The sequence below is a fragment of the Leptodactylus fuscus genome, chromosome 1, assembly GCF_031893055.1.
Source record: "Leptodactylus fuscus isolate aLepFus1 chromosome 1, aLepFus1.hap2, whole genome shotgun sequence".
In the NCBI taxonomy this organism is placed as follows: Eukaryota; Metazoa; Chordata; class Amphibia; order Anura; family Leptodactylidae; genus Leptodactylus; species Leptodactylus fuscus.
In genome coordinates, this window is record NC_134265.1 from 253,950,154 (window position 1) to 253,977,682 (window position 27,529).

General features: G+C 41.2%; 1 protein-coding gene across 1 annotated transcript in view; it reads left to right on the forward strand.

Moving 5' to 3' along the window:
• The window catches only part of NFKB1 (nuclear factor kappa B subunit 1), an 84,692-nt gene that overhangs the window by 46,753 nt on the left and 10,410 nt on the right, over positions 1-27,529 (forward strand). Inside the window, exons 9-19 of the mRNA XM_075285579.1 lie at positions 2,214-2,318; positions 3,723-3,814; positions 4,512-4,650; positions 5,492-5,641; positions 8,626-8,706; positions 10,089-10,241; positions 15,939-16,080; positions 16,243-16,357; positions 22,739-22,940; positions 24,955-25,124; positions 26,044-26,146. Of these exons, the coding sequence (XP_075141680.1) occupies positions 2,214-2,318; positions 3,723-3,814; positions 4,512-4,650; positions 5,492-5,641; positions 8,626-8,706; positions 10,089-10,241; positions 15,939-16,080; positions 16,243-16,357; positions 22,739-22,940; positions 24,955-25,124; positions 26,044-26,146 (1,452 nt within the window). The remainder of the gene's footprint in view (positions 1-2,213; positions 2,319-3,722; positions 3,815-4,511; positions 4,651-5,491; positions 5,642-8,625; positions 8,707-10,088; positions 10,242-15,938; positions 16,081-16,242; positions 16,358-22,738; positions 22,941-24,954; positions 25,125-26,043; positions 26,147-27,529) is intronic.

Here is a 27,529-nt window from a genome sequence, read left to right on the forward strand (position 1 = left end):
TGAGTTGTGGTCACATGCTTGTTACATTGGTCAGTTCTGATTTATACTGTTCAAAGTATAGATCATCTTACACAATGTTACAACACCCTTCGCACACGACTTCGGTGGCCCAGAGTTTCCAAAGGGTGACGAATGTCCTTCCTGTTACAGGCGACACCTTTTGTACTCACAGACTAGGCCTCCGATTCATCGCTACATATCTGCTTCCTTGGATTGCGTGGATGAACCACTAAATGGACACACATTGTGCACATTATAGGCTTGTCTGTGTCGACTGCAGTAAGGCACAAAGGCCTCTCTTATACATACTCTGCCTTGGCATAAACCAAGTATAACACAGATAACACTGGGTCATGACAATGTTTGGGGAGGACATACCAAAACATCTCATGGTACAAGACCTGTAAGAGCAACAGAGCAATCAACACATTGCATCATCAATGGCAATACAGCAAATTAACACATCGACCAGTGAAATGCAAAGCTTATATGAACTTAGCTGTTCAACTTTTCATATGGTTTTTTTCATTGTAGCTTTCCTTCTTTCCAGTCTAGATCTGCTATGATTTACACTGAATACATGAAGAAGTTATCCAATTTCAGCAAAGAAATGTTATTGTTCGTATACTGAAACATTATACAATTTTCCAAAATCCTTTCTGTATTAATTTCTCAGGGTTTTCTAGATCTCTACTTGGTGTGATTCATTGTTCTCTCTCCAGTCAATAAAAATCAGTTCTGGTCATATAATAGACATACAGGTACACAGGTTGTTACAGCACAGGAAATAAAGCTCTGGCTTGTAGTGAGCCTTGTACCTGTGTGTCCATCACATGACCAGAACTAATTTTTATCTACTGTAAGCAAAATGAATGAGGGCAAGCTGAGATCTTGCATTTTTTTTCATTGTACAAACAATAACATTTATTTACTAAAACTGAGCTCCCAGCATTTCCGTAATATTGCCTTGGAGGTCTGTTCTTTTGAATATAGTATAATTTATTATACAACGCAGACTCGGCAGCAAAGCCTGTGATCAGTGCTTACGCTGATCGTTGGCATTAACAATCCTGATGCCATGGTCAAAGCTGACTGAGGCACCATTTTTCTGGTGACACAGGGGCGCCTACATTCTCCAGTGGATTGCCAGTCCCCAGAATGAGATCCGGAGGTGGTGATCCATTACTATTACAGCCTATTGAAGTCTCCCAGGTTTGTCATTCAATTATTTCTATTACAGGTTGCACTAGTCAGCCTGTAGTAGAAGCATAGGAATGATTTTAGAATGCAATGCATATTAGTGACTATTTTCTCTGGGATTTTACATATAAAAGTAAAGAAAAAAAGTGAAAAAAAATATTAAAAATGAAAAACACCCCTTTTCCCTTGATAAGATATAAAAGTAAATAAACAAAGAAAACACATACACATTAGATATCCTTGTGTCTGAAAATGTCTACAAACTTTACTCGTACATAGTGGAGCCGAAACTGTGTTTTGCCACCGATAAAAAATTGAATAACATGCAATCAAAATAATAGACATTCCCCAAATTGATATAAAATACATCTGCCCCTGCAAAAAAGACACCTTATACACCCCCATACACTGGTGTCAGTGGTGGTGTTACTAGTGTAACAATATGGTGACTCCCAAAAGAAAAAAAGTATTTTGCGCCATCCCATAGAATGGCTGAACAGTGAACGCCATAAAAACAAAGCTGGTAAGAAAGTCACGAAAACAAAGTTTTTCTCCATTTTCACCCCATTCTGAAAATTTCCAAGCTTTCCAGTACATCATATGGAATATTAAATGGTGCCATTATGAAGTACAATTTGTTATGTTTCAATTACACACTCATAGGCCTCTGTGAACGGAAAAATAAAAAAGTCATGGCTTTTGAAATACAAATATTGATAAGTGATAAATGGTGGGAAGAGGTTGAAGACATACAAAAGTTTCCTTAATTTTATTTGTTAACTATCATGGTTTACAATATTTATGTGGATGAGACATTAAAAGTTAATTACAAACTACTGACATATAGTATCTATATTGGGACCAGGGGGCTATGTCATGGGTATGTAAAAGCTGTATTTGAAGTATATGTAGAGCCATGATCTGTGATTGGTGATGGGATCATTATCCTTGCCTCTATTTTGTGCTGTGTTGCATTACAGTATGGACAGATGCGCTGCTCTTGTGTTTTACAGAGGCTCCTAATGCATCTAATTTAAAGATTGTTCGTATGGATAGAACCTCTGGCTGTGTCACAGGAGGAGAAGAGATTTATCTTCTGTGTGATAAAGTTCAAAAAGGTACACTTGTTTTTTGTTTGTTTTTTTATCTCTCAAGAATGCTTACTACAGGTATGCCTTCTGTAGGTAGGTGGCACTGCAACGTAAGGAGGAGGTATTATTACTTATGAGGAACATTGGAAAAAAGTTATTACGCAGTCTTCATTTTTCATAGTCGCAGGTTTTTTTTCCCATTGGCTGTAGGGATTGTCAAGACTGATTTGAAAAAGCCAAATTTTACAAGGAAATTATAAAAAAACAAAAAAAACAAAAACCTATATTCTATCCACCGTACAGGAGGGCTGATCACTGGAATTTCCTCTGAATATGAGAATGGGGAGTCCTGAGTCCCCTTGGTGAATGGAGTGATGGTGCGTATTGGTGACCACAGCTCCACTACGTCTAATGGACCTATGGAGCAGTGCTCACAACATCTCTGTCAGTCCCATAAAAGTAGATGGAACAGTGGTCACACATGTGCTCTAATGCTCCATTCACACAAGGGATTCAGAGACTCTCATGATCAGTTGGCATGCCACCATTGGGAATCCTGGCAATCAGACATTTACTCTCTATCTTAATCTCTTACTGCTGCGGTAAAACTGGCTAGCACAGTGTATATGGAGAGGGTATAGAAGCAGAAATTCTTTGCTCTTCCTAGTGTCAGTCTCCTAGTGGCCAGGTCTATACCATGATGCTTTGTCCCCTAATGAATAAAATGAGAAAAGGATTTTACGATTAGTACAAAAATCCATTTGTTTACCTAGTAGGGCCAAACAGTGCCTAAAGCGATATATACTGCTCACATCATGCCATGGAGTTCCTTCTTAGCGCCAAATGGTATCCAGAGAGTCTCATGCTTTGCCTTCAGAGTCATACATTACCCCCGACTTCTATATTATATATTAATATACAAACATTTGGGCTCCTTGTTTATCATGTCATCAGAGGCCTCATAACTCTTCTTCTGTCTAATTCATGCCGGCCTCACTGTCCATAGAAGTCTATGGGCATAGAAGTCTACAAGGCCCTCTCTATTTGGGTTGATAAGTGGTACAAAAAGAGCAGAGCTAACAGCGTCTTGTAACTTCTTTTTGCGTGGTAGAATAGGAGACTGAGATTGATTTGCTGGATGCAGGGGTGTTAGGGGGCGTTCACACTACGGTCAGTGTCCGACAGGTAGTGTCCGCTCCTAGTGTCCGTTCAAAATCTTGCACAGGCATTAGGAGCGGACACTAGCTGTGTCCGTGACACTTTTCATTAATTTAAATGGCGATCGGATGCATTCTTTTGCACTCCATGCCCTTCCTTCACTGTCCGCTTGTAAAGATGTCCGACTTTTCAAGCGGACAGAAAAACCCGACATGTAGGAAATTTGTGACATGCTATATAAATTTTTTCATTTATCCACATTGTCTGCTGCAGATGATATTCAAATACGTTTTTATGAAGAGGACGAAAATGGCCATATTTGGGAAGGATTTGGTGACTTTTCACCTACAGATGTTCATAGACAGGTATGCATGGAACAAGATGTGTACTTTGAGTTCAGTCAGGTGAAGGGAGAGGACTTAGCTAAAGGGGAAGGGGGGTATTCTGAAAGTTTGCTTCCAATTATTGATTCCATTGGGCCCTTGTTAGTAAGGTACATGGGTGAATGTTAATGGGTATATATGCCTGTATTTCAAGACAGTGGTAGGTTTAAAAGAGATCATATTCTTACTGTTTATATGCTATGTGTTTCTGAACTTCTGATACACTACGGGTCTTGTTTAGATTTGGGAGAATTATAGTCTGTTGACGTAAGATATGAATTAAACTGACAACTCCACATATGCCATCTTGTGATTGTATTTGATAAGTTAAATAAAATAATCTAATACCTTTTATTTCCTCCTCTTGTATGCTTTGCTGTCAAAGATTTTTTTGTCCTGTAATGCTGAAACTGCACCTTTAGGCTAAGGTCCCACAGCCAGAAAACGTGGACAAATTGCTGCATTTCCGTCCCGTGGGGCCCCGGCCTTAGAAGGTTGTTTTGGCAGATATTTCCTTTTATTGAGTATATTTTATTCACTATTACAAATCAGTGGTATCTGAACTGGTAAATATGATATAATGTACAGTAATATATAAATAAATACAATAAACAGCAGTTTTTAAATTTAAGACTTAAAGAATATTTTTGTCATTTCTTCTTTTTTTTTTTTCTTTTAGTTTGCCATTGTATTTAAAACTCCTAAGTACAAGGATGTGAATATTTTAAGGCCTGCCTCTGTGTTTGTACAGCTTCGGAGAAAATCAGATTATGAAACTAGTGAACCCAAACCGTTCCTTTACTATCCAGAAATAAAAGGTAGGAAACACTAGTAATTCTTATATTTAGTATCAACCATATTTTTCAATGATCTGGTGTTAGCCACTCTAGGCAGCTTTACATCTGGCAGTCTCAGCATTCACTTCGGTGTGCATGCGCCTGCATTTAATACACAGTTTAATTATATATGTTACTATCATTTCCCGCCACTTCGTCCGTGGCGGCCCCCAAGCTCCTCTTGCCACCACCCTGACGTTGCCCCTCTCCCCCGCATGGCCCCACCTCCCGTGGAAAAGGTAAGAGTGCCAACCGACCCTGAGTAGTTACTGAACGTGTGCACCAGATTCCTTGCGCGCTGTCTCACACATGTGCCATGGTCCCCACAGTCCGGACTGACCCCCGCTGCACAGCCAGCAGAGGCCGCTGAGTACAGTCAGCTGCCGGAGTCACAGGAGTGGCACAGCCGATGCACACTTGGGTTCCCGCGCGTGGCCCGGACACTCCGGAGCATGGAGTAGGCGCCATGTTCACCAGCGTGTCCAGCGTTAGTAGCGCCGAGCACATATCACCGGCCCTATTGTGAAGCAGAGTGGATGACATCATCTCAGCTCCGTTAGCCTTGCAGTTCGGGGCTAGCTGTCGCAAGGCGCGGGCATGTACCGGTTGAATACGTAGCCTATATTTCTTTCCAGGTCCCAAGATGTATGTGCCAAATGTCAGCAAAATCCCTGCAGCCATTTTTGCGTGATTGAGGAACAAACATCCAAATACACAAACTTTCACATTATTAGTAGGATAGGATTCAACATAGCCTATCATTCAGTATTGAGACTTCCACTTTTATTGTAATATGAAATGAAAAATGAAATTTCTTTTCTAGACAAAGAAGAAGTTCAGCGAAAACGCATGAAACTTATGCCAAACTTTTCTGATGGCTATGGTGGAAGTGGGGCAGGATCTGGAAGTGGAGGAGGAGGGGGTGGCGGTGGCTTATATGGAAGCGGAGCTGGAAGCTCAGGCACAGGAGGAGGTACAATAAACATTTTTATTTTGATGCTGACTATTTCTGTGATATTTTAAAGAAAATTGGTAGTAGATTGTACAATATAATCACTTAGTTTATAAGGATTAGTCATTTTTTAATTGCCTATGTGGGAAGCAAGTTATACTATCCTATAAAAAGAAAATCTGTCAGCAGCTTTAACATTGGAAAACAGCTGACAATATTAGGCGTGAGGCCTGGAGAGCTGTTTAGACATAACTTTATGTATATCGCTAGTAACAGCAAGGTTTTAATGCAGGGCTACAAGTGCATTGAGGGAGGTCCTTTATCCTTAGGATGCTTTCTGGTCTCAGCATTGAGCTGCTCCACAGCCAACCTTCTCTGTGCAAAAGCTGGAGCAGGTTCCTGGATGGATACTGACGGGATCTAGAGCGTCTCAGTGTAGAAAGCAGGGTGAAGGAAACACCTTCAGAGCACTTGAAGGACTTGCAGTCCCAGGATGTAAGATTGTTTTTAACAGTGGTGCTTCTTCTAACAGCATATACCAAGTATGTTATAACAGCTCTGCAACTCCCTTTTTAGTTGTTTAGGAGAAATGTTTGTATATGAATATACCCAGGGCTGGAAGAGTCCCAGAAACTATGTGTGTGTATGTATATATATATATATATATATATATATATATATATATATATTTATATATACAATACATGATGTCTGATGTCATGGTATGCTATTGCATTGGAAAGACAATATAAATCTAGGAAGTCTGAATCATAGCACAAGAATAGAGTAGGAAGAGAATACATCACTGTCAAGTAATCCTTCAGTCTTGTGCATGCCACAGCTTGTACTTCGTAACTAAAGAATGCACATTAAAAATAACCATTCAGCGATGACTTGCACTTTGCTCTCAGTTTAGACATGCTATAGCATGCTATGTTATAAATAATGTACTGGTTGCATTGTGTGAAATTAATTTAAATGACCCTATACCTGAAATCACTTGAGACAGTTCTATTACATAGATCTGTATGGCTATGATCTTGGATTTTCTTTCCTGCTCAGAGTTTCATCTACTACACAACATTACGTTGGAAAATCATGCATTTGTTTATGGATAGTAATAATTACCATAGACAATAATGACCATAAATGACAATTCTGCTGTTGTCCGAACTACTGACAGCTATTTAATGTATGTGGTCAGTCTAAAATCTTTTAATAAACTTGTCGTTAAGGACACTTATTCCCAAACTACAGGATAGGGGCTAACGGCTGAGTCCTCCTGAAATCAGGAGAATAGGCTCCTTCTTGTGAATGGAGCACTAATAAACTGCACTGTTCAGGCTGTCATGGTGCACAGCAAGCCGGCAATGAATCCTGCAGTGGAGGAAGCTGCCATCTGCAGCAGAGGAGACCAAATGGGCAACTCCATGAAGTGGCCTCTACAAGGGATTGTCCTACTCTATGGATTTTGATGTGAGGTGGTTTAATGTATGGTAGTCGGACCTCTGTAGTTTTTGATTCAAGTACACTAAGAGCTTGACATTGCATTGATTTTGGTTGTGGAGCTAGTGGTACAGCCATTTTTCCAAAGTGTGCCAGGAGCTATTTTTCAACAGGACAATGCAAAGCCGCATGTTGCTTTTGCTACTGTTAGTAGCATGCATGTCTTAAGCAATACTATCCTGGCCCGCAGCGTCCCTGAACTTGTTTTCCATTGAGGACTTCTGGCACATCATTGATCATCAGTTGTAAAGTGAACTTTCTGCAGCCAATCTTGAAGATTTGTGTGCCCAAGTGCATTAAACATAGCATAACATTCTTCAAACAACCATGAATAATCTCTCTTATAGTATGGCAATCGTATAATACTGCTCTCATACTCAATACTGAATAAAGGTTTTGAATATTTTGTTTATTTTTTTTTAAGGAAAAATATATCTTTGTATCATGTTAGCCAGTGGATATAAAAATTGAGAGTCTTCAGTAGTTGATACTTTTTTAATGGCTAACCAAAATGATGACAGATTACAAGCTTTCGAGACTACTTAGGGCTCTTCGTCAGGCATGGTTTAAACACAATTTCTGAAGGATGCATAGTTATGTAAAAAGAGACACATAGGAATAGAATGTTTGAGAGTAAATGGTAATTGGTACATACAAGTAAACAAATCATCAGTTCACAAGTCCCTTATCAGTTCAATGAGTGGCTTTTATGGTTGCTCTGATTAGTGATGGGATGGCTTATTTCTGTAGAGGGACATAAACCCATGTGACAGATTCAAACCCCCTGGAGTGTGTCAAACAAGGTCATAAGTTTATACTTGGACACTCATATCATTGACATGTTTATTCAATGATTTCTACAATTCCAAGTTTTTCTCTTTGGTGGTGCAATTTTAGAGATGAGCGAACACTGTTCGGATCATCCGATCCGAACAGCAGGCTCCCATAGAAATGAATGGAAACACCTGGCACTCAGACTTTGCCGGCGGCCGGCCGCTTAACCCCCCGCTTGCCGGCCGCTTCCATTCATTTCTATGGGAGCGTGCTGTTCGGAACGGCTGTTCCGAACAATGTTCGCTCATCTCTATTGGAGTATATGAGTACTCATATACTCCCACCAATCTACAACTTTTACCCTGTGGATAGCAAATAAGTTGTCTTCATGGGCAAACCCCTTTAGCTATGATATGAAAATGAAGTGGGTAGTGTACAAGTAACTGCAAAAGACTCCAGGAACAGAGTTCTTTATTAGAGATGAGCGAGTAGTACTCGATCGAATACTACTCGCTCATCTCTATTCTTTATTACAATTTCTGAATGTCTGGGAGAACAGTCTAAGGAGGTTATTCAAAGAAAGTTACTAGAAATCCTGTTTAGGTAACAGACCACACTTTTGATTTCAGTGTGTTTTATGGTTTTTCGATATGAGCCAAAAACAAAACTATTGTCTGAACCAATACAAGAGTTGTTATGAACACGGAACTCCTGGTTACTTACAGGTTACACTTACCCCTCATTCAGCTATACAAATAATTATGGAGGAATAAATTTTCATGGCAGCACAATGAACTCCAACACAGGTAAGATACAATCTCATTTAATTTACTTAAGGCCGTGTTAAAGCTGTTTATATGTAATTTTGAGCTCACACACTCCCTTTAAAGATGAACACAGTGCCTTGCAGGGCTTTAAGATAAGGTTTTCCAAAATGCTGTACTGTGCTTCCAGGTACATCATCAGACATGCGCAGTAGCGTGTAAGGTGCTTGCTAAAGATGAGCGAGGACAGAGGGCTGTCTTTTATCCTGTGATGGGCGGACCTTGGAGGGAATTAGGGGTGGTAATCTTTAATGCAAAGCGAAGCCCACATTGCAGATTACACGCCCCTAAAGTTCATTTACATATTATAAAAATCAGAATATTTCATCGGTCTGCAATAAAAAAGACAGTTTGGAAAACCTTATCTCAAACCCTGCAAGGTGCTGTGTTTATCTTTATTTGTAATTTTTGACTGACAGACTCCCTTTAGCAGACATCTATCACGAATGAATGCTTGTTGAGGCATTAGCACCCGATAATCAGCCTGTATAATAGTGTCACTAAATGGGCAAACACTTATTTATTAGGTGGTAGTTTGGATCATCAACAACACATCACCCTTTGTACTACGGCTCTGGGCTGTGCTGCTGGCAGTCAATGAAAGTACACACCAGGGGAAGCACTCTAGCGATTGTTTTTCCTCTATGTGCTTTGCCTGTGTAACCAGGCTAGTACAGAATGAGCTGTGGCCTTTAAAGCTGAGACCCCACATTGTGAAAAATGCAGTATCAGCAAAGTGAAGGAGATGTCATGTCAGCCACACATTGTGGAAATATAAGCTACGGAAAGTTGCATTTTCAGAAATATATTCATTTTCTAAAATTGCAGCATGTTAGTTTTAACTAAGTTGCAAACCTTTTACCATGTAGATTTAACGAAGATAAACACAGAGGATAAAACATGACATCACTTCCAGATTCAGTGGGGAAATAATCTTGTCTTCTTACAATCCTGTTGTGGTCAGACAGTATTTTACATGAGTCCTGTCAGAGACGAGAACAGAGTTATAAGGTCAGGTGCTTCCATGGTATAGCATTGTGATATAGTAAAAATAGATAAGTATCAATGTAGAGGTGACGTTAGACTGCTAGAGGGTAGTTTATATGTGAGAATTAGGCTCAGATTGGATCCATATGTCAAGTATGTTGTCAGTAACATTTCTGCTTTGAGCAGTTGAGATTGTTATATTGAATATATTTATGCTGTAAATTGTATATCTCTAGAAAATAGGTTTATCTTTGCTTATATCCCGGATAGCTTTGTCATTCATGCATGCTGTTACTACTAGGAGAGCTGTTATCCAGTAATAAGGAGTTATTACACATGAAGAATATATAACAATTACATGGTTTGTGTACACTTAGCCTCACAGCTCCATTGTGGTGGAGACCAGGAAGGAGATGAGTCTGTGCTTAAAGAGACCGAAACTAACTGCAAGCATCTGGAGGCGTCACTCACACAAAGTGACTCACACACAGATCCTGCCAGGGAGGAAGTAGAAGCCTGCAAAGTACCTGGTAAATGCTAAGACACAAGTACTAATGACATTTATCAATTTCACTAATTTAACGTCAACTGTATGTGTCCAGCGTGTACAAAATCTGCTTCATGCAGTCCCTTATTTTTAGTTGCTTGTGTGTCTGATAGAGTATGAAGTATAGATAGGCAGTTCTAACTTCTAACTAAATCCAATTTAATACAAGATTTTCTGTTAACTGCATCAGATGAAGTTTGCTACAGTTACGTTTTCTAGCATTTTTATAAGGCTTTTCTCTGATATATTAGGCATATGGAGACACAACGGAGCCCCATACATCTCTTGGTGCTATGTTTACTATAACAGCTAGCCCACTGTGATGTACAGTGCCAGTGTAGAGAATAAGAGTAAGCAAATGTCATCCACTGATTGCTTCCAAAAACAGCAGTGCAAAGTGTCTTGGATTACAGGTTTTGAACCCCTAGTTTATCAGATCTTGCTGTACCTTCTTGCCCAACTGCTTGGGAAACCTAGCTGGGTCTCATACAGGGCCAGTTTTAGACAAAGTGGGGCCCTGGGCAAAACTATAAGTGGGGCCCCCATATCCTGACATACAAACACCATCATATTCAGTCATTTCATAAGTCAGGGCTGCACTACCAGCGGGATTGATATAGTCTCAAAAGATCAGGAATACAAAAAAATCGTAAAGATATATATAATTGTGAAACTACTATGTGTGTATCGCTATACTGGGGAGAATTATTACCACTATATAGACACTTACCAGACAATACACATCATGTATAGACCAACAACCCCTCTATACAAGGCCCAGATAGTACACGACCTCCATACTGAGACTACCGCCATTATATTGCATAGTGAATCAAAGACCATAGCCGTGCACTACACAGACTTCTATCCTAATAAACATCACATCAATTAAAAGGTTTTCTCCCCCCAAACTGATTCTTTTATACTGATAACCGATCCACAGGACGGCTCATCGGTATGTCAGTATCTAATCTGTCAGGGATCAACACCCGAACCCCACACAGATCAGCTGTACTAGCAGCTTCCGGGTGCCAGACGCTGTTTGTGGACAGGATGCCTCAACACTACTATTCAAATAATAAGAACGGCGCTGAAAAACCCAGAACCACCAGTATTCAGAGGATGGCGCTGCTGTGCCAGTCCTATTACTTGAATAGTAGCTGTATCCTGTCCACTATAAGCTGTCAGCACATGGAGGCTGCTAGAACAATCGGACCCTACAGATGGCATGCTGATGTCCTGCCCTGTGCATCCTAAATAAAAGTCTTCCTCACCTTCTCAGGCTCCTGTTGTGTCCTGAGGCAGAAGTCTCTCTTCCTCGGCATAAGGACCTGTGATGACATCACTACACCATGCTCCCTCACAGGTCCTTTGCAGTGACATCTATGTAGAGCAGGGACTACAGCGTCCTGTTCTGTCATAGATGTCAATGGCCACACTTGAAACTAGGGCTCCCTTGATCTGGAGCACCAGACCAAACGTATGGTGCTGCCGAACCCGGGGCCCCTTGGGAACCGGGGGCCGTGGGCAATTGCCCAGCTTGCCCCCCCCCCCCCACTCTTTCCTAACGCTGGTCCCTGGTCTCATCCGGTATAGCTTTACCCTTAAACTTGTGGGTGCTAATGGAGGTATCTACCTGTGTGACAATCAAGCGCTTTCAGCAAGCCATTTTGGAAAGAGATCTTATGGTGGATGCTAAATAGCTGAAATCAAGCAGCTGACACTAGAGACAAACTCTACTCTACCAAAATATATAGCATATAGGCTTCTGCATAGAAAATCTTGTCATAAATCAGTCTGTCACTTATGTCAATGTATCAATATACCAAGTGCTGTATTGAAATTGAAAATGTTGTGTATATATGTGAAGACATTCATAGCTATAATGTAGAGTTTTTTTTAGGAGAATGTGTTTATTTAGGCTATTCACGTATGTATATCTCATCCATCTCTTTTTTCCTTTGACTAATGCTGGCATCAAGTCCTGCCTTTGTAATGGCTCGTTTTTCACGACTATGTGGCATATGTCTGGGACATATTCTACTTTTTGAAAGTCTGTCAAAAGAACAGACATATCAATAGCCACATTGAAATCAATTGCCCAGATCTACTGTTGTGGTTACGATTAGACACTGGCGTAAATGTGGTACAATATTGTGTTGTAAAATTAAGCAACAAAAACATAATGTAAACTTACAAAATGCCAGATTTAGGTTAAGGTCCCATGTGGAAAAGCTGCTTTTTTTTGTTGCTGAGCCAAAGTCACGAGTGGATTTAACAGAAGGGAAACGTCTAAGTGCAGGTTTTTTATTTCCCTTTCCTTTTCAAGCTATTTTTGACTTTGACTCAAAAAAGCAGCAAACATGAGGCCTTAAAGTGTATGTAAACTTTTATTTTTTTCATAAATTAATAGTGCAGGTAAAAGGAACAAACTTTGCAATATACTTCACTAAAGAAAAGTACATTTGCTTTACCTATTTCTCCTGTAATGACTATAGTACTGAATCAGTGATGATAGTATCGATGATTCAGGTCTGCTAGCGGGACATGAAAAAAAGTGTTAAAACATTTTCCGGACGTGAATGTGTAAGATGAGGTGAAATTGACAATTTTTCCTCGAATACATAATTTCAATGTTCAATATGTAGTGTCCAGCTTGTATCAGAGACGAACACTTCAAAAGCTGTTGTGCCCAAGAGAACCGCTTAAGGGAGCGTTCACACTACTGTCTGTGTCTAACAGCTAGTGGCCGCTGCTAATGTCCGTGCAAAATCTTGTGCGGACATTAGTAGTGGACACTAGCTGTGTCCGTGACATTTTGCATTGATTTAAATGGACATCGGGTGCGTTCTTTACTGTCCGTGGGTGTCCTTAACTGTCTGTTCCCAAAGAAGTCCGATTTTTCAAGCAGACAGCTAAACCTGACATGTAGGTTTTTGCTGTCTGCTTGCAAAGTCGGACATCTTTGGGAACGGACAGTTAAGGACACCCACGGACAGTAAAGAACGCACCCGATGTCCATTTAAATCAATGCAAAATGTCACGGACACAGCTAGTGTCCGCTGCTAATGTCCGCACAAGATTTTGCCCAGACATTACCAGCGGACACTAGCTGTGTCTGTGACATTTTGCATTGATTTAAATGGCAGCGCCGCACCTCCCATGAGGCTACCTGAAGCGACCGCTTCAGGCGGCGCTATGCCAGGGCCCCGGGGAGGGCGGCATTTTTGCTGACCTAAGCCAGTCCAGGACAAAGCTGTCCTGGACTGGCTTAGCGTCACCGTGTCGGCAGCCCGACACTGGAAGCGAGCGGTGTATTGGGGCAGCCCTGCTGGACGCAGTGCTGCTCCAGCAGCCGCCCCTCACACTCAGGCAGAGAGCAGGTCCTCTCCTTGCCGGCTCTCTGCCTGCGAACGCTGCTCGCTACGCCCCCTTTCCGATTGGCCCCGCCCCCTTCCGCTCGGCTCCGTCCCTTTCTTGCGACCCCGCCCCCTCAGCTCCGCCCCTCCTCGGGGGAGGGGGGCTTTCTGACGCCGCTTCAGGTGGCAGAAAGCCCAGGTTCACCCCTGTTAAATGGACAACGGGTGCGCTCTTTTACTGTCTGTGGGTGTCCTTAACTGTCCGTTCCCAAAGATGTCCGACTTTTTAAGCGGACAGCAAAAATCTACATGTAGGTTTTTGTCCTTAACTGTCCGACTAGGATTCTAGCCGTTTCGAATAGTATTCACTCATCTCTAATAGTGAGCATAAGATCAGTCACATGGGCTCTGTCATTTAGCATTTGTACTTTCAGGCTGAGGCCCCACGTTGTGGAAACGCAGTTATTTATGTTGCAGATTTTGTTGCAGTTTTTTGAGCCAAATCCAGGAGTGGATTGAGCAGACAGTAGAAGTATAAGTGCTTTATATGTATCTCCTATTCCTCTTATAGCCATTTTTGGCTTTGGCTCAAAAAAAACACAAAAAAATCTGCAGCAAAAAAGCTGCTTTTCTGCAACGTGGAGCCTCAGCCTTTAACAGATTCTCTTTAAACATTATGCTATGTAAAGCTAAGGCCCCATGCTGCAGAAACACAGGGTTTTTTTTTGCAGATTTTGTTGCAGTTTTTTGAGCCAAAGCCAGGAGTGGATTGAGCAGAAGGTAGAAGTAGAAGAGCTTCCTATATATTTCCATCTCCTTTTGTAGCCACTCTTGGCTTTGGCCCCAAAAAAACGCAACAAATTCTTCAATAAAAAAAGCTGTGTTTCTGCAACATGGGGCCTTAGCCTAAAACTGTCTGTGTGCAGTTTGTTTTTAAACAGACTTATACACTCACCGGCCACTTTATTAGGTACACCTGTCCAACTGCTCGTTAACACTTAATTTCTAATCAGCCAATCACATGGCGGCAACTCAGTGCATTTAGGCATGTAGACATGGTCAAGACAATCTCCTGCAGTTCAAACCGAGCATCAGTATGGGGAAGAAAGGTGATTTGAGTGCCTTTGAACGTGGCATGGTAGTTGGTGCCAGAAGGGCTGGTCTGAGTATTTCAGAAACTGCTGATCTACTGGGATTTTCACGCACAACCATCTCTAGGGTTTACAGAGAATGGTCCGAAAAAGAAAAAACATCCAGTGAGCGGCAGTTCTGTGGGCGGAAATGCGTTGTTGATGCCAGAGGTCAGAGGAGAATGGCCAGACTGGTTCGAGCTGATAGAAAGGCAACAGTGACTCAAATAGCCACCCGTTACAACCAAGGTAGCCAGAAGAGCATCTCTGAACGCACAGTACATCGAACTTTGAGGCAGATGGGCTACAGCAGCAGAAGACCACACCGGGTGCCACTCCTTTCAGCTAAGAACAGGAAACTGAGGCTACAATTTGCACAAGCTCATCGAAATTGGACAATCGAAGATTGCAAAAATGTTGCCTGGTCTGATGAGTCTCGATTTCTGCTGCGACATTCGGATGGTAGGCTCAGAATTTGGCGTCAACAACATGAAAGCATGGATCCATCCTGCCTTGTATCAACGGTTCAGGCTGGTGGTGGTGGTGTCATGGTGTGGGGAATATTTTCTTGGCACTCTTTGGGCCCCTTGGTACCAATTGAGCATCGTTGCAACGCCAAAGCCTACCTGAGTATTGTTGCTGACCATGTCCATCCCTTTATGACCACAATGTACCCAACATCTGATGGCTACTTTCAGCAGGATAATGCGCCATGTCATAAAGCTGGAATCATCTCAGACTGGTTTCTTGAACATGACAATGAGTTCACTGTACTCCAATGGCCTCCACAGTCACCAGATCTCAATCCAATAGAGCATCTTTGTGATGTGGTGGAACGGGAGATTCGCATCATGGATGTGCAGCCGACAAATCTGCGGCAACTGTGTGATGCCATCATGTCAATATGGACCAAAATCTCTGAGGAATGCTTCCAGATTTGAGGCAGTTCTGAAGGCAAAAGGGGGTCCAACCCGTTACTAGCATGGTGTACCTAATAAAGTGGCCGGTGAGTGTAGACTTGCATGGTTGGGACGAGTAGAGAAAAGAGAAATCACGTGACTAGCTCCACTTATTATAACGGGTCCATGCTCCGCTCCTTCTTTTTAAAGACAGCACATAGACAGACAGACAGATTATTATTGTAAATTGGCTATAACACAGAAGATCACTACTACAGTTTTATTTCCTCAGGTTGTCAATTATTGGAAAAGTCTGTGCAACTTGCAAAGCGCCATGCTGCTTCCCTGTTTGACTATGCAGTAACAGGAGATGTCAGAATGCTCCTGACAGTACAGCGCCATCTAGCGTCAGTTCAAGATGAGAATGGAGACAAGTAAGAAAAGAAGTGCATAACTACTGTATTAAGATGTTATTGCATTCAATTCATTGTGGTTAAAAGTGAATTGGCAGCATTTACACTTCCTGATACTCTACTGTGTATAGCTGGCTATTCTGCAGTTTCAGAAATAGATTGTATATATTTTTATCTTTTCAGTATCCTTCATCTGGCTGTTATTCATCTCCAATCTGCACTTGTTAAGATGTTCTTAGAAATAACTTCAGGAATTATATGTGAGGATATCATCAATGTGAGAAATGATCTGTATCAGGTATGTTACCAGTTCAGCATGGATCAGCTGAACAATGATACATAGATATTTTCATCATTTAGATTGATTTTTATTTGCTTGTATATTATTGTAGAATGTATTTTATATGCATAATTTCTGGGGAAACCAGTGGACTTAGAAGCTATAACACAGCCCCCCAAACCCTACAAGAGAGGTGCCTGGAGCAGTACATTCATTGTACTCTGCCTGTCTGTGTATGTGTGTAAAAAAAATTATTTCTATATCTATACATATATATGGGTCCTGGGTCCGGTGTTCTTTTTATCACTTCAGAGACCCCATCACAAAATCTAAGGCAAGGGTAGGTAGCAGGTTAATATTGAAAAAACATGGCAGGCAATATTGGCATTTATCTGTATTTTGGGCCCTCAGAATGAATTCCATTGGTGGGCGCTAGATACTTCAGTCCAACACTGTAAACAAATGGCAAATATTTGTATGTTGTAGCTTTCAATGAGATTTATTTATATTTAGCCAAAATGCTGAATTGGTTGAATTTGCTATTCCTGATGTGAGTTTTATCCCCCTACAGTTCTAAACAAGCCCTGCTTGGGGATTGTATAACATGCATTACAGCAGGACACATTCAGGGACACTGCAACTTTAACTGACTCTAACTCTGCAATTTTGGCTTTAAAATAAGACTATTGACACAAGAGAAGGTACCCCTATGAAAATTGCTAAAACATAGCTTTTAATAGTCCAATTAAAATCTACAAAAGTCGTTCCCCCCACAATAAAGATAAAAGAAAAAACAAAATAGAGGGTGGGGGTCTTGTAGCCGCACAACCTCCCCACCCTATGTTTAGGACAAAATAGCAACTGAGGGGAGGGTGAGGATGTCTCTAGTTCTTTCTGTGTTATTTGCCTGTAAATCCACACTGGCGATGTCTTAACATCAGAACTCATATGAGACCCCCACTCCGTTTCCCCTCTGACACTCAATACAGAGACTATGCAGTCATAGCCTATATGGCATGGTCGGTCAAGTGGATCAGGTACTTAATAGAGATGACAGGGATACATTGTAATCCCAATCATAGTTAATGGGTAGTATCCAACAAGATAGTATGTCACCTCTAATCTTTTAAACCCCCGCTGCGAGCTTCTATTGTAAACCCTTCAAACAATATAGGGGAGCTCACTATTGCTAGGATGGTTATAATCAGGCTGCATAGACTCAGTAAGGCAAGCCCCGGCACTGCTCACAGCCAGGGCTTAACACTATATTTTAGATATAACAATCTATCCCTCTACGCGTTTCATCTATGATTCCTCAGGAGAGTGATATTTGTATTTCAGTAGAGCGTCAAAAATAATAAATTGCGGTTAAAACCACAAAAACTGCAGCCCTGATGGTGGGCTGCAGCATGCAAGCGAGTCCGACGCTGACTGCTGTTTTAGCTGTGTTTATAAAGCCCGCGATCCGGTCGTGGCTCCTCCCCCTCGAGACCCGCCCACCATAGGCCGACCATCATGATTGATGCTGGTCGGGCAACATCATAGTGGGCGTGGTTCGGGCGGAGTCTCGTCATTCGCACAATCGCCGTACCAGTCTATGAAGAAAACCTGTATAGTAGATTACTGAACAAGTCGGTGTAACAAAAGGTAAGTGTCTCCTCAATATAACGTTCCGGATATGTAAGACAGCACTTAAGGGGACTTATATATACAATTACAATGTATCCACATGCACCTGGATGGATGGTCAATAAAGAGTACATAATTGGATGATCATTCCGGACAAGTGGAACAGTGTTGACGGGGGCTTACATATACAGTGTATTCACATGCATCTAGATGGTCCGGAAGGAGTAGATAATTGGATACATAGACAAAATCGTGTCTGTTTGTATTAAATGGATCTAGACCCAGTCACATTCCATGTCTCTCTATGATCCAGAGGTCAGGGACATAACGGACCTGCCGTATCACAGGATAAGCGTGCTGTACAGCATAATTACTACTATACTCATGACCACGGGTAAATATCCCTGCCACTAAGATGTAAGTACCAGATGTATTAGTCACTTCAGGTTCATTAGAACCTATTCATATCCATGCCGGGATATACCCCCATTCCGGATCTATTAACAGCACTGTAGGACCGTATTAGATCCATTCCCATGTATCTGGAGCCCTATTCATGTCTATAACCCATGGACTGTAACCCATAGCAACGGTCAACTCTCAACAGCCAGTAGCGATATAAGTCATTTGATAGTGTCGCCCTCAGACAGTAATCCAACTGCCCATAATGTATGCTGCATCCCTCCATCCGGTAAATATACTATATATTTATTACTCGCTCTACTCTTGATGGTAAAGATGCGCAAGCGGCATTCTGTCCCCCAGCGCCATTACCCCATGGAATCACATATAAGGTGACCGGTATGGGTATCATTCCATACATTATTCCGTGTGTATGACAAATGGATGTACATTTACCTAGCCGTTGGAATCGACAGTCGGTTGCTGATATCGCCATCACACCCTTCTCACTGATGTCCATAGATCTATCCATTATAGAATGATACACTGTCCATGTTTTAAATGCCCCTACGTCTTCACTGATCCCCATCCAACCTGTGGGGTGAACTTTTAAGGCAGTAATAGTCATACACCCCCAATTATATTAATGTTCAACTCTTATATGTGCCCCTATTGGATGGGGATCAGTGAAGACGTAGGGGCATTTAAAACATGGACAGTGTATCATTCTATAATGGATAGATCTATGGACATCAGTGAGAAGGGTGCGATGGCGATATCAGCAACCGACTGTCGATTCCAACGGCTAGGTAAATGTACATCCATTTGTCATACACACGGAATAATGTATGGAATGATACCCATACCGGTCACCTTATATGTGATTCCATGGGGTAATGGCGCTGGGGGACAGAATGCCGCTTGCGCATCTTTACCATCAAGAGTAGAGCGAGTAATAAATATATAGTATATTTACCGGATGGAGGGATGCAGCATACATTATGGGCAGTTGGATTACTGTCTGAGGGCGACACTATCAAATGACTTATATCGCTACTGGCTGTTGAGAGTTGACCGTTGCTATGGGTTACAGTCCATGGGTTATAGACATGAATAGGGCTCCAGATACATGGGAATGGATCTAATACGGTCCTACAGTGCTGTTAATAGATCCGGAATGGGGGTATATCCCGGCATGGATATGAATAGGTTCTAATGAACCTGAAGTGACTAATACATCTGGTACTTACATCTTAGTGGCAGGGATATTTACCCGTGGTCATGAGTATAGTAGTAATTATGCTGTACAGCACGCTTATCCTGTGATACGGCAGGTCCGTTATGTCCCTGACCTCTGGATCATAGAGAGACATGGAATGTGACTGGGTCTAGATCCATTTAATACAAACAGACACGATTTTGTCTATGTATCCAATTATCTACTCCTTCCGGACCATCTAGATGCATGTGAATACACTGTATATGTAAGCCCCCGTCAACACTGTTCCACTTGTCCGGAATGATCATCCAATTATGTACTCTTTATTGACCATCCATCCAGGTGCATGTGGATACATTGTAATTGTATATATAAGTCCCCTTAAGTGCTGTCTTACATATCCGGAACGTTATATTGAGGAGACACTTACCTTTTGTTACACCGACTTGTTCAGTAATCTACTATACAGGTTTTCTTCATAGACTGGTACGGCGATTGTGCGAATGACGAGACTCCGCCCGAACCACGCCCACTATGATGTTGCCCGACCAGCATCAATCATGATGGTCGGCCTATGGTGGGCGGGTCTCGAGGGGGAGGAGCCACGACCGGATCGCGGGCTTTATAAACACAGCTAAAACAGCAGTCAGCGTCGGACTCGCTTGCATGCTGCAGCCCACCATCAGGGCTGCAGTTTTTGTGGTTTTAACCGCAATTTATTATTTTTGACGCTCTACTGAAATACAAATATCACTCTCCTGAGGAATCATAGATGAAACGCGTAGAGGGATAGATTGTTATATCTAAAATATAGTGTTAAGCCCTGGCTGTGAGCAGTGCCGGGGCTTGCCTTACTGAGTCTATGCAGCCTGATTATAACCATCCTAGCAATAGTGAGCTCCCCTATATTGTTTGAAGGGTTTACAATAGAAGCTCGCAGCGGGGGTTTAAAAGATTAGAGGTGACATACTATCTTGTTGGATACTACCCATTAACTATGATTGGGATTACAATGTATCCCTGTCATCTCTATTAAGTACCTGATCCACTTGACCGACCATGCCATATAGGCTATGACTGCATAGTCTCTGTATTGAGTGTCAGAGGGGAAACGGAGTGGGGGTCTCATATGAGTTCTGATGTTAAGACATCGCCAGTGTGGATTTACAGGCAAATAACACAGAAAGAACTAGAGACATCCTCACCCTCCCCTCAGTTGCTATTTTGTCCTAAACATAGGGTGGGGAGGTTGTGCGGCTACAAGACCCCCACCCTCTATTTTGTTTTTTCTTTTATCTTTATTGTGGGGGGAACGACTTTTGTAGATTTTAATTGGACTATTAAAAGCTATGTTTTAGCAATTTTCATAGGGGTACCTTCTCTTGTGTCAATAGTTAATTAGCTTGGTACTACCAACCCAGTGTGTGCACACTTTAAAATAAGACCAAGATTATGTCTGTAGCCCACATAGATTTAGAGATATCACTGGTTAAAGTGGAGGTGCAGGTACTGGCACTTTACATTAGCTAGTGTGCAGGAGAACGTGCAGCTGACAGTGCAGGGAGAGGGGAAATGATTGTATTATTCTCCTGTCCCTGTCACTTCAGATAACCCTGAGGTGGGGGACACCATGGACTTTTGTTCATGATCTCACCTCCCCATTATCAATCAGAAGCATACTTGCCTATTAACACCTTTATATGCTTGGTTCAATGATGACCACATGGACTGCAGTCATTTTACAGAATAAAAGTAAAAATAGACATTTCTCCACCTTGTTAATGAAAAAAAACCCACTCAATTGTTATCAGCACATCCGTAACAACCCTCCAAAATAAAATATGTTATTTATTTTACATGATGAACCCCATAAATATTAAAATTCAGATGCCAAAATGATCTCACCTCTCAAAAATAATAAGTAATAAAAATTGATCAAAAAATCATATGTACCCACAAAATACTAGGTTTTATAAAGCTACCTTGAAATAACATATAAAAAGTTGTAAATGGGGGAATGCAGAGAGATAAAATGTTACTGGTTTAAGGCTAAAATATGTTAGCTTGCTAAAAGGTTAAAATGCACATAAGGCACTGGAGTTACTGCTGTGGCATTGATGACTACATAGAAGATGGACATGTCCAATAGCAGGGAAGAGACTTCAGCATTGATACTCATCAGGGGATTATTTTCTGACAGCAGCACCATCCACTATATGGCGGTGGTTCTGGGTAATTGCAGCAACACTCCTGTTCCTTGAATAGGAGTAGTTCTGCATCCTATCCACTAGCAGCGTCACTATAAAAACCCCTTAGGATAGAATCAAGACCCGCCCCCAGTGCACTTGCAGACTGATTTCCAGATCTATAAATAGGTAATTATCCCAATATTTTGTCATGTTTCTGCACCTATTTAAGACCTGACCATTTCCTATAACTTTTTTCACATATTCATTGGGAATCCACTTAAGAGCAGTCCAATCTTTTCATTCTTAGGGGATTTTTTAGGCATGTTTTTTGGTGTTATCAGGCTGGAATACTTGCCATTTGAGACTGAGATTTCTTACACTTACAAGTCATCTGTTTCCACACCCTGCACAGATTCTAGGGGCATCCAAGTTATCCTCTTCCATGTTGCCTTTTTAACATGGTGTTCCTTTCTTTGAAAGTTTTACTTAGTTTTCTTTGGATAGAGTTGATACGATTAAAAAAAATAGAATACATTTTCATTCGTTCATCCAGTGGATTTGATTTTCTGTCTTAGTAAAGAAATCCTACATTTTATTTAAAAGACCAAATCTTATAATGGCATATACCTGCCAAAAATGAGCAGTCACATTATATAGTGGTTGTGCCTGGTATTGCTTGTCACACAATCCTTTTTATTTGAATGGGACTCAGCAGCAGTACAAGGTAAAACCACGATGTAATGTATGGCGCTGCGTCCGGTAAATCTGTTCATCTGAGCTTTGCGACCTGTCCATTCAGTAGATAGGCGGGGGGTGCTGGGCGTTGTCTCCCACTGTTTTAATATTAATAGGTCATCAGATATAAATTCCCATAAAACTGTATTAATACTGTCTCAGTATTTGGAATTACTACAAACAAAAGGTCTATCATATAATTTTTTTTTCTCTGAAAATTTGTAGACTCCATTACATTTGGCTGTCATCACACATCAAGCTGAGATTGTGCAAGATATCCTGAAAGCAGGAGGAGATCCATTAATGTTAGATCGCAAGGGAAATTCTGTCCTGCATCTCGCTTGCAGAGAAGGAGATGCAGCAACCTTAAGCATTCTCCTTAATCACCACAAGATATCCGAGATCATTGATCTTCCAAACAATGAGGGTAAGTATCATTCTGGTATAGTCATTCATGCCAAGTCAAGTAGGCATGTTTGTGGCGATGATAGAAATAACATTTGGCAAACAGCTTTGTGTGTAGGGTCACCTTAAGTCACTGAAGCAGTGTGAGAATGTTTGCCTATAAATGAACATACGTTTACGTTTTATAAAGACTAGAATTTTATAAGGAACTTGTCACCATTAAAACGCAGTACAGACTGAGGCAGTATGTGATAGAGAAGAAGGAGGTCAACAGAATAACATATAGTTGTGTGGAAAAACATTAAGAACAATCTGTATTTATAGCTTAGCTTTTTCTCTGCTTAGAGACCGTTATCAGGGCAGTCCTGTAAGTGGTTGACAGCTGTCTCTGTATGCATAGTTATACATGGAGGGCTGCTTGCTGACAGTTCCCTATAAACACCTCCCCATAACTAAATAGTACATGTGAATATAAGTAAATTTGTAATATAATTTATTAAGCATACCACTTTAGTAAACTCTTCTCCTGCTCCTTATCTTTAATCTGACTTCAGGTTTACATGATATTTCATCTTAGTATTTAGCCTCATACACAGTGCTCTAAGGAGAAGGCATTAGTTGAGTAGGAGGCTCCTGCCGGCTGGTTAATTTATTTATTGTCCCATTCTGTGCACTGGTAGCCTCCTATCTACAAGCCTAGCAGTGTTAAAAGAGCACAGAGTTTAACAGCAGCAATTATTTGAGTGTCTGTCTATCCCCCCTCTTCTTAGAACAATATGTACAATGTAATTCAGCCTGAGAAGTGGAGATGAAAGCATATTTCTTTAATATATTTTATATAACTTTATTTTCACCTGTATTACTCATTTATGAAAAGTTTCTTATAACTGTGTAGATACACTTCAGGAATACCAGGGGAAATTGTGTGACTGCTGCAGAAATGCTGCATTTTACTGTACCAGCAAACTGAATGAGATTTCAAGTCATCTCATCACAATAGTTTTTGTAAATAAAGAATTTTAGTTGCAGAATTGCAAGATTTCATAGGACAAGAAAAAGTACAGAGGAAATGCGTTTTCTGCGTTTTTTTTCCGATTTTTTTTTTTAGAGAGGAGCGAGTACTATTTCGTTGCCATTTCGAATAGCATGCTCCCATAGGAATGAATGGATTCAGCCGGCGCGCAGGGGGTTAAGCGGCCGGATGCCGGCACAGGCTGCATCTATTCATTCCTATGGGAGCGTGCTATTCGAATAGTACTCGCTCAACTCTAATGTTTTTTTTGCGGGGGGGGGGGGGGGTTAAAGCAGCTTTTCGCTACGTGGGGCCTTAGCCTTCAGGAATGGATAACACGTTGAGCTGTTGTCAGATGCAATTTTTTAGAAAGTCACGAAAATTTTCACAATCTCACTCCAGTAAGAGGTGGTATAGACAGTGAAGCAACATCTAAGGACAGAAGTGTTAGACCTAATCGGTTTTCTACGAATTGGACAAACTATGGAGGGGCCTGGGGCAGGTGTAACATTAAAAAACAACCTATCTCTGGTGCCCCGTTGCACACTGTTGTTTGCACACAAGTTCGTTTGGTTTGGTTCATTTGGTTCAGTGTCGCAGTCCCTACAAACCTTGCACATGACTGAAAGGCCAATCTATGTTCTTACCGACTGCTGGAGAGGGACCAATAACTTACAGTCACATACATCACTGGTCCTTCTGAAGTGACTGTTCAGGCTATTGTTTAGTCTCATCAGTCATATGGGGCACAGGGCATCAGGGACCATGACACAGCATGCAACCGAATGGACTGTGGTGGCGGGCAGTGGAACATTGGAGGGGAGTATGGCTGGGGGGGGGCGTATGTTACACCTGCCCTGGGCCTCTGCGTAGTTTGTCCAATTTCTTTAAAGATATGGCAAATGTATAAAAACATTGTGCAACATTTGATATGGTGCAAATTATAGCAATGCAAACTCCAGGTAAACTGCTAAAAAATAATTATACTTCTTATAATAAATCTTCCCAATGTGTTTGCACCCAGGATTGAATGCAATTCATGAAGCCGTTAACACAAATAATATGCCATGTGTTAGACTTATGATATCAGCAAAAGCGGACGTGAATGCACAGGAACAGAAGTCTGGAAGAAGCCCCCTCCACCTGGCTGTGGAGCAAGACAACATCTCCCTAGCAGGCTGTCTGCTTCTTGAGGTGGGTTTTCTCTCCTTGTAAAGTGTCTCCCACTAAATTGGTTGTGTAATGATTATAATAAGCACTGAATATGAATATTTTCATGTCATTCAAAAGCAATTACAAGAAAAAGTGTGTGTGAGAAAGTAAACTCTTCTATTACTAATAATAGAATAAGACGAGTGCACCATTAATTGATGTATTGAAGCAGCGCCGCACCTCCCATGAGGCGACCTGAAGTGACCGCTTCAGGCGGCGCTATGCCAGGGCCCCGGTAGAGGGCGGCATTTTTGCTGACCTAAGCCAGTCCAGGACAAGCTGTCTTGGACTGGCTTAACGTCACTGTCACTGAGCGGTGGATTGGGGCGGCCCTGTGGACTCAGCGCTGCTCCAGCGGCCGCCCCTCACACTCAGGCAGAGAGCAGGTCCTCTCCCTGCCTGCTCTCTGCCTGCTAACGACGCTTGCGCCACTTGGCTCCGCACCCTCCGCTCAGCTCCGCCTCCTCCTCGGGAAGGGGGGGGGCTTTCTGATGTCGCCTCAGGCGGCAGAAACCCTAGGTTCACCCCTACATTGAATATCCTTCATGGTATATTCTCTGCATTTATCCCCTTACATTGTTGGAAGTTACACTTTTTCTGCTATCATGTTGGAGCTCTCCCAACCCCCCCTCCCAATCTGATATTAATTACTTATCCACTAGATATAATGGATTTACTGGAAGTATTTTTATAATATATGTATGGTACTAAGGATAATGTAGTCTTTTAGTTACTAGCCAGACAAGCCTGACAGACTAAACAATTCTATTGTTATCACATTTGTGTTACTAAATCAGTGCATCTATTAAGAAAGTAGTGGGGTTAATGCTATCCCTAAAATTTCTACTGTGTATTTGTATTGTTTGGAATAACTCTGTATTACTGTCCTTGTATTCAACAGGGGGAAGCTTGTGTGGATAGTACAACATATGACGGAAACACTCCTCTCCACATAGCAGCTGGGAGAGGCTCCACTAAACTTACTGCACTCCTGAAAGCAGCAGGTACATCTACTTTTTACTTTTTCTTCTGGCTGGGATCCAATCTTGTATTATCGAATAACCCCATATTTCACAGACATTTATTATACTCTTGTGTGTGTGCGCAAGTCAGAATATGAAACATACAAAATTCCATGTTAATGGTGCTTTGGATGCAAAACTCTGGCAACTGTTAGTACTACCCCTACATCTTCTTCTGTAAGTCTTACCATAAACCTTACAAATTTTTTGTTATTCAGTTATTGTTATCATTCACTATCCCATATAAGGTTTACAATCTAAATTCTCTTATCAACATTTCATTTGAGTACTGGTAAGAAACCCACGTAAACATGGAGAGAACATACAAACTCCTTGTAGATGGTTTTTTTTGGTCGGATTTGAACCTAGGTCTCCACCTCTGCAAAGTCACAGAGCAAACCACTGTGCCACCGTTCTTTAAAGGGAGTCTAATCATTGCAAAAAGTCCTTTTTTGCTAAGCACACATTTGAATAGCCTTTAACCGGTTAAGGACCAGGCCCAAAAGTATGTTAAAGACCAGGCCTCTTTTTTCAAAACTGACATGTGTCACTTTAAATGGCAATAACTTTGAGACGCTTTAACTTACACAAGTGATTTTGAGATTGTTTTTTTCGTAACACATTATACTTCATGTTAGTGTTAAACACTAATCAATATTTTTGCATTTATTTATAAAAAAAACTAGGAAATTTGATGGAAATTTGAAAAAAATTGCAATTTTCAAAATGTGAAATTCTCTGCTTTTCAGGCAGATAGTCATACCATCCAAATACATGAATAAATATTATCTCCCATATCTCTGTTTTATATTGGCATCATATTTTGATTGTCTTTTAATTTATTTTGGACGTCACAAGGCTTACAAGTGTAACAGCGATTTTCCAGATTTACAAGAAAATTCTCCAAACCAATTTTTTAGGGACCACTTCAGTTCTGAAAGTAATTATAAAGGCCTGTATAATAGAAACCCCCATAAAACACCCCATTTTCAAAACTGCACCCCTCAAATTATTCAAAACAGCATTTGGGATGTCTGTTAACCCTTTAAGCATTTCATAAGAATAAAAATAATATGGCAGTGAAATTTAGACATTTCATTTTTTTTCACTAATACATTCATTTAGACCTAAAATTAACACATTCACAAAGGGTTAAAGGAGAAAATGCATCTGACAGTTTATTGTGCAATTTCTCCCGTGCACAGAAATACCCCACATGTGGGTGTAAACTGATTTTTGGGCACACGGCAGTGCATGGAAGGGAAGGAGCGACACTGGGTGTTTGAACAGCAGATTTTGCTGGAATAATTTTCAGGCACAATGCCTTATTTGCAGAGACCCTAGAGTACCAAAACAATGGAAACC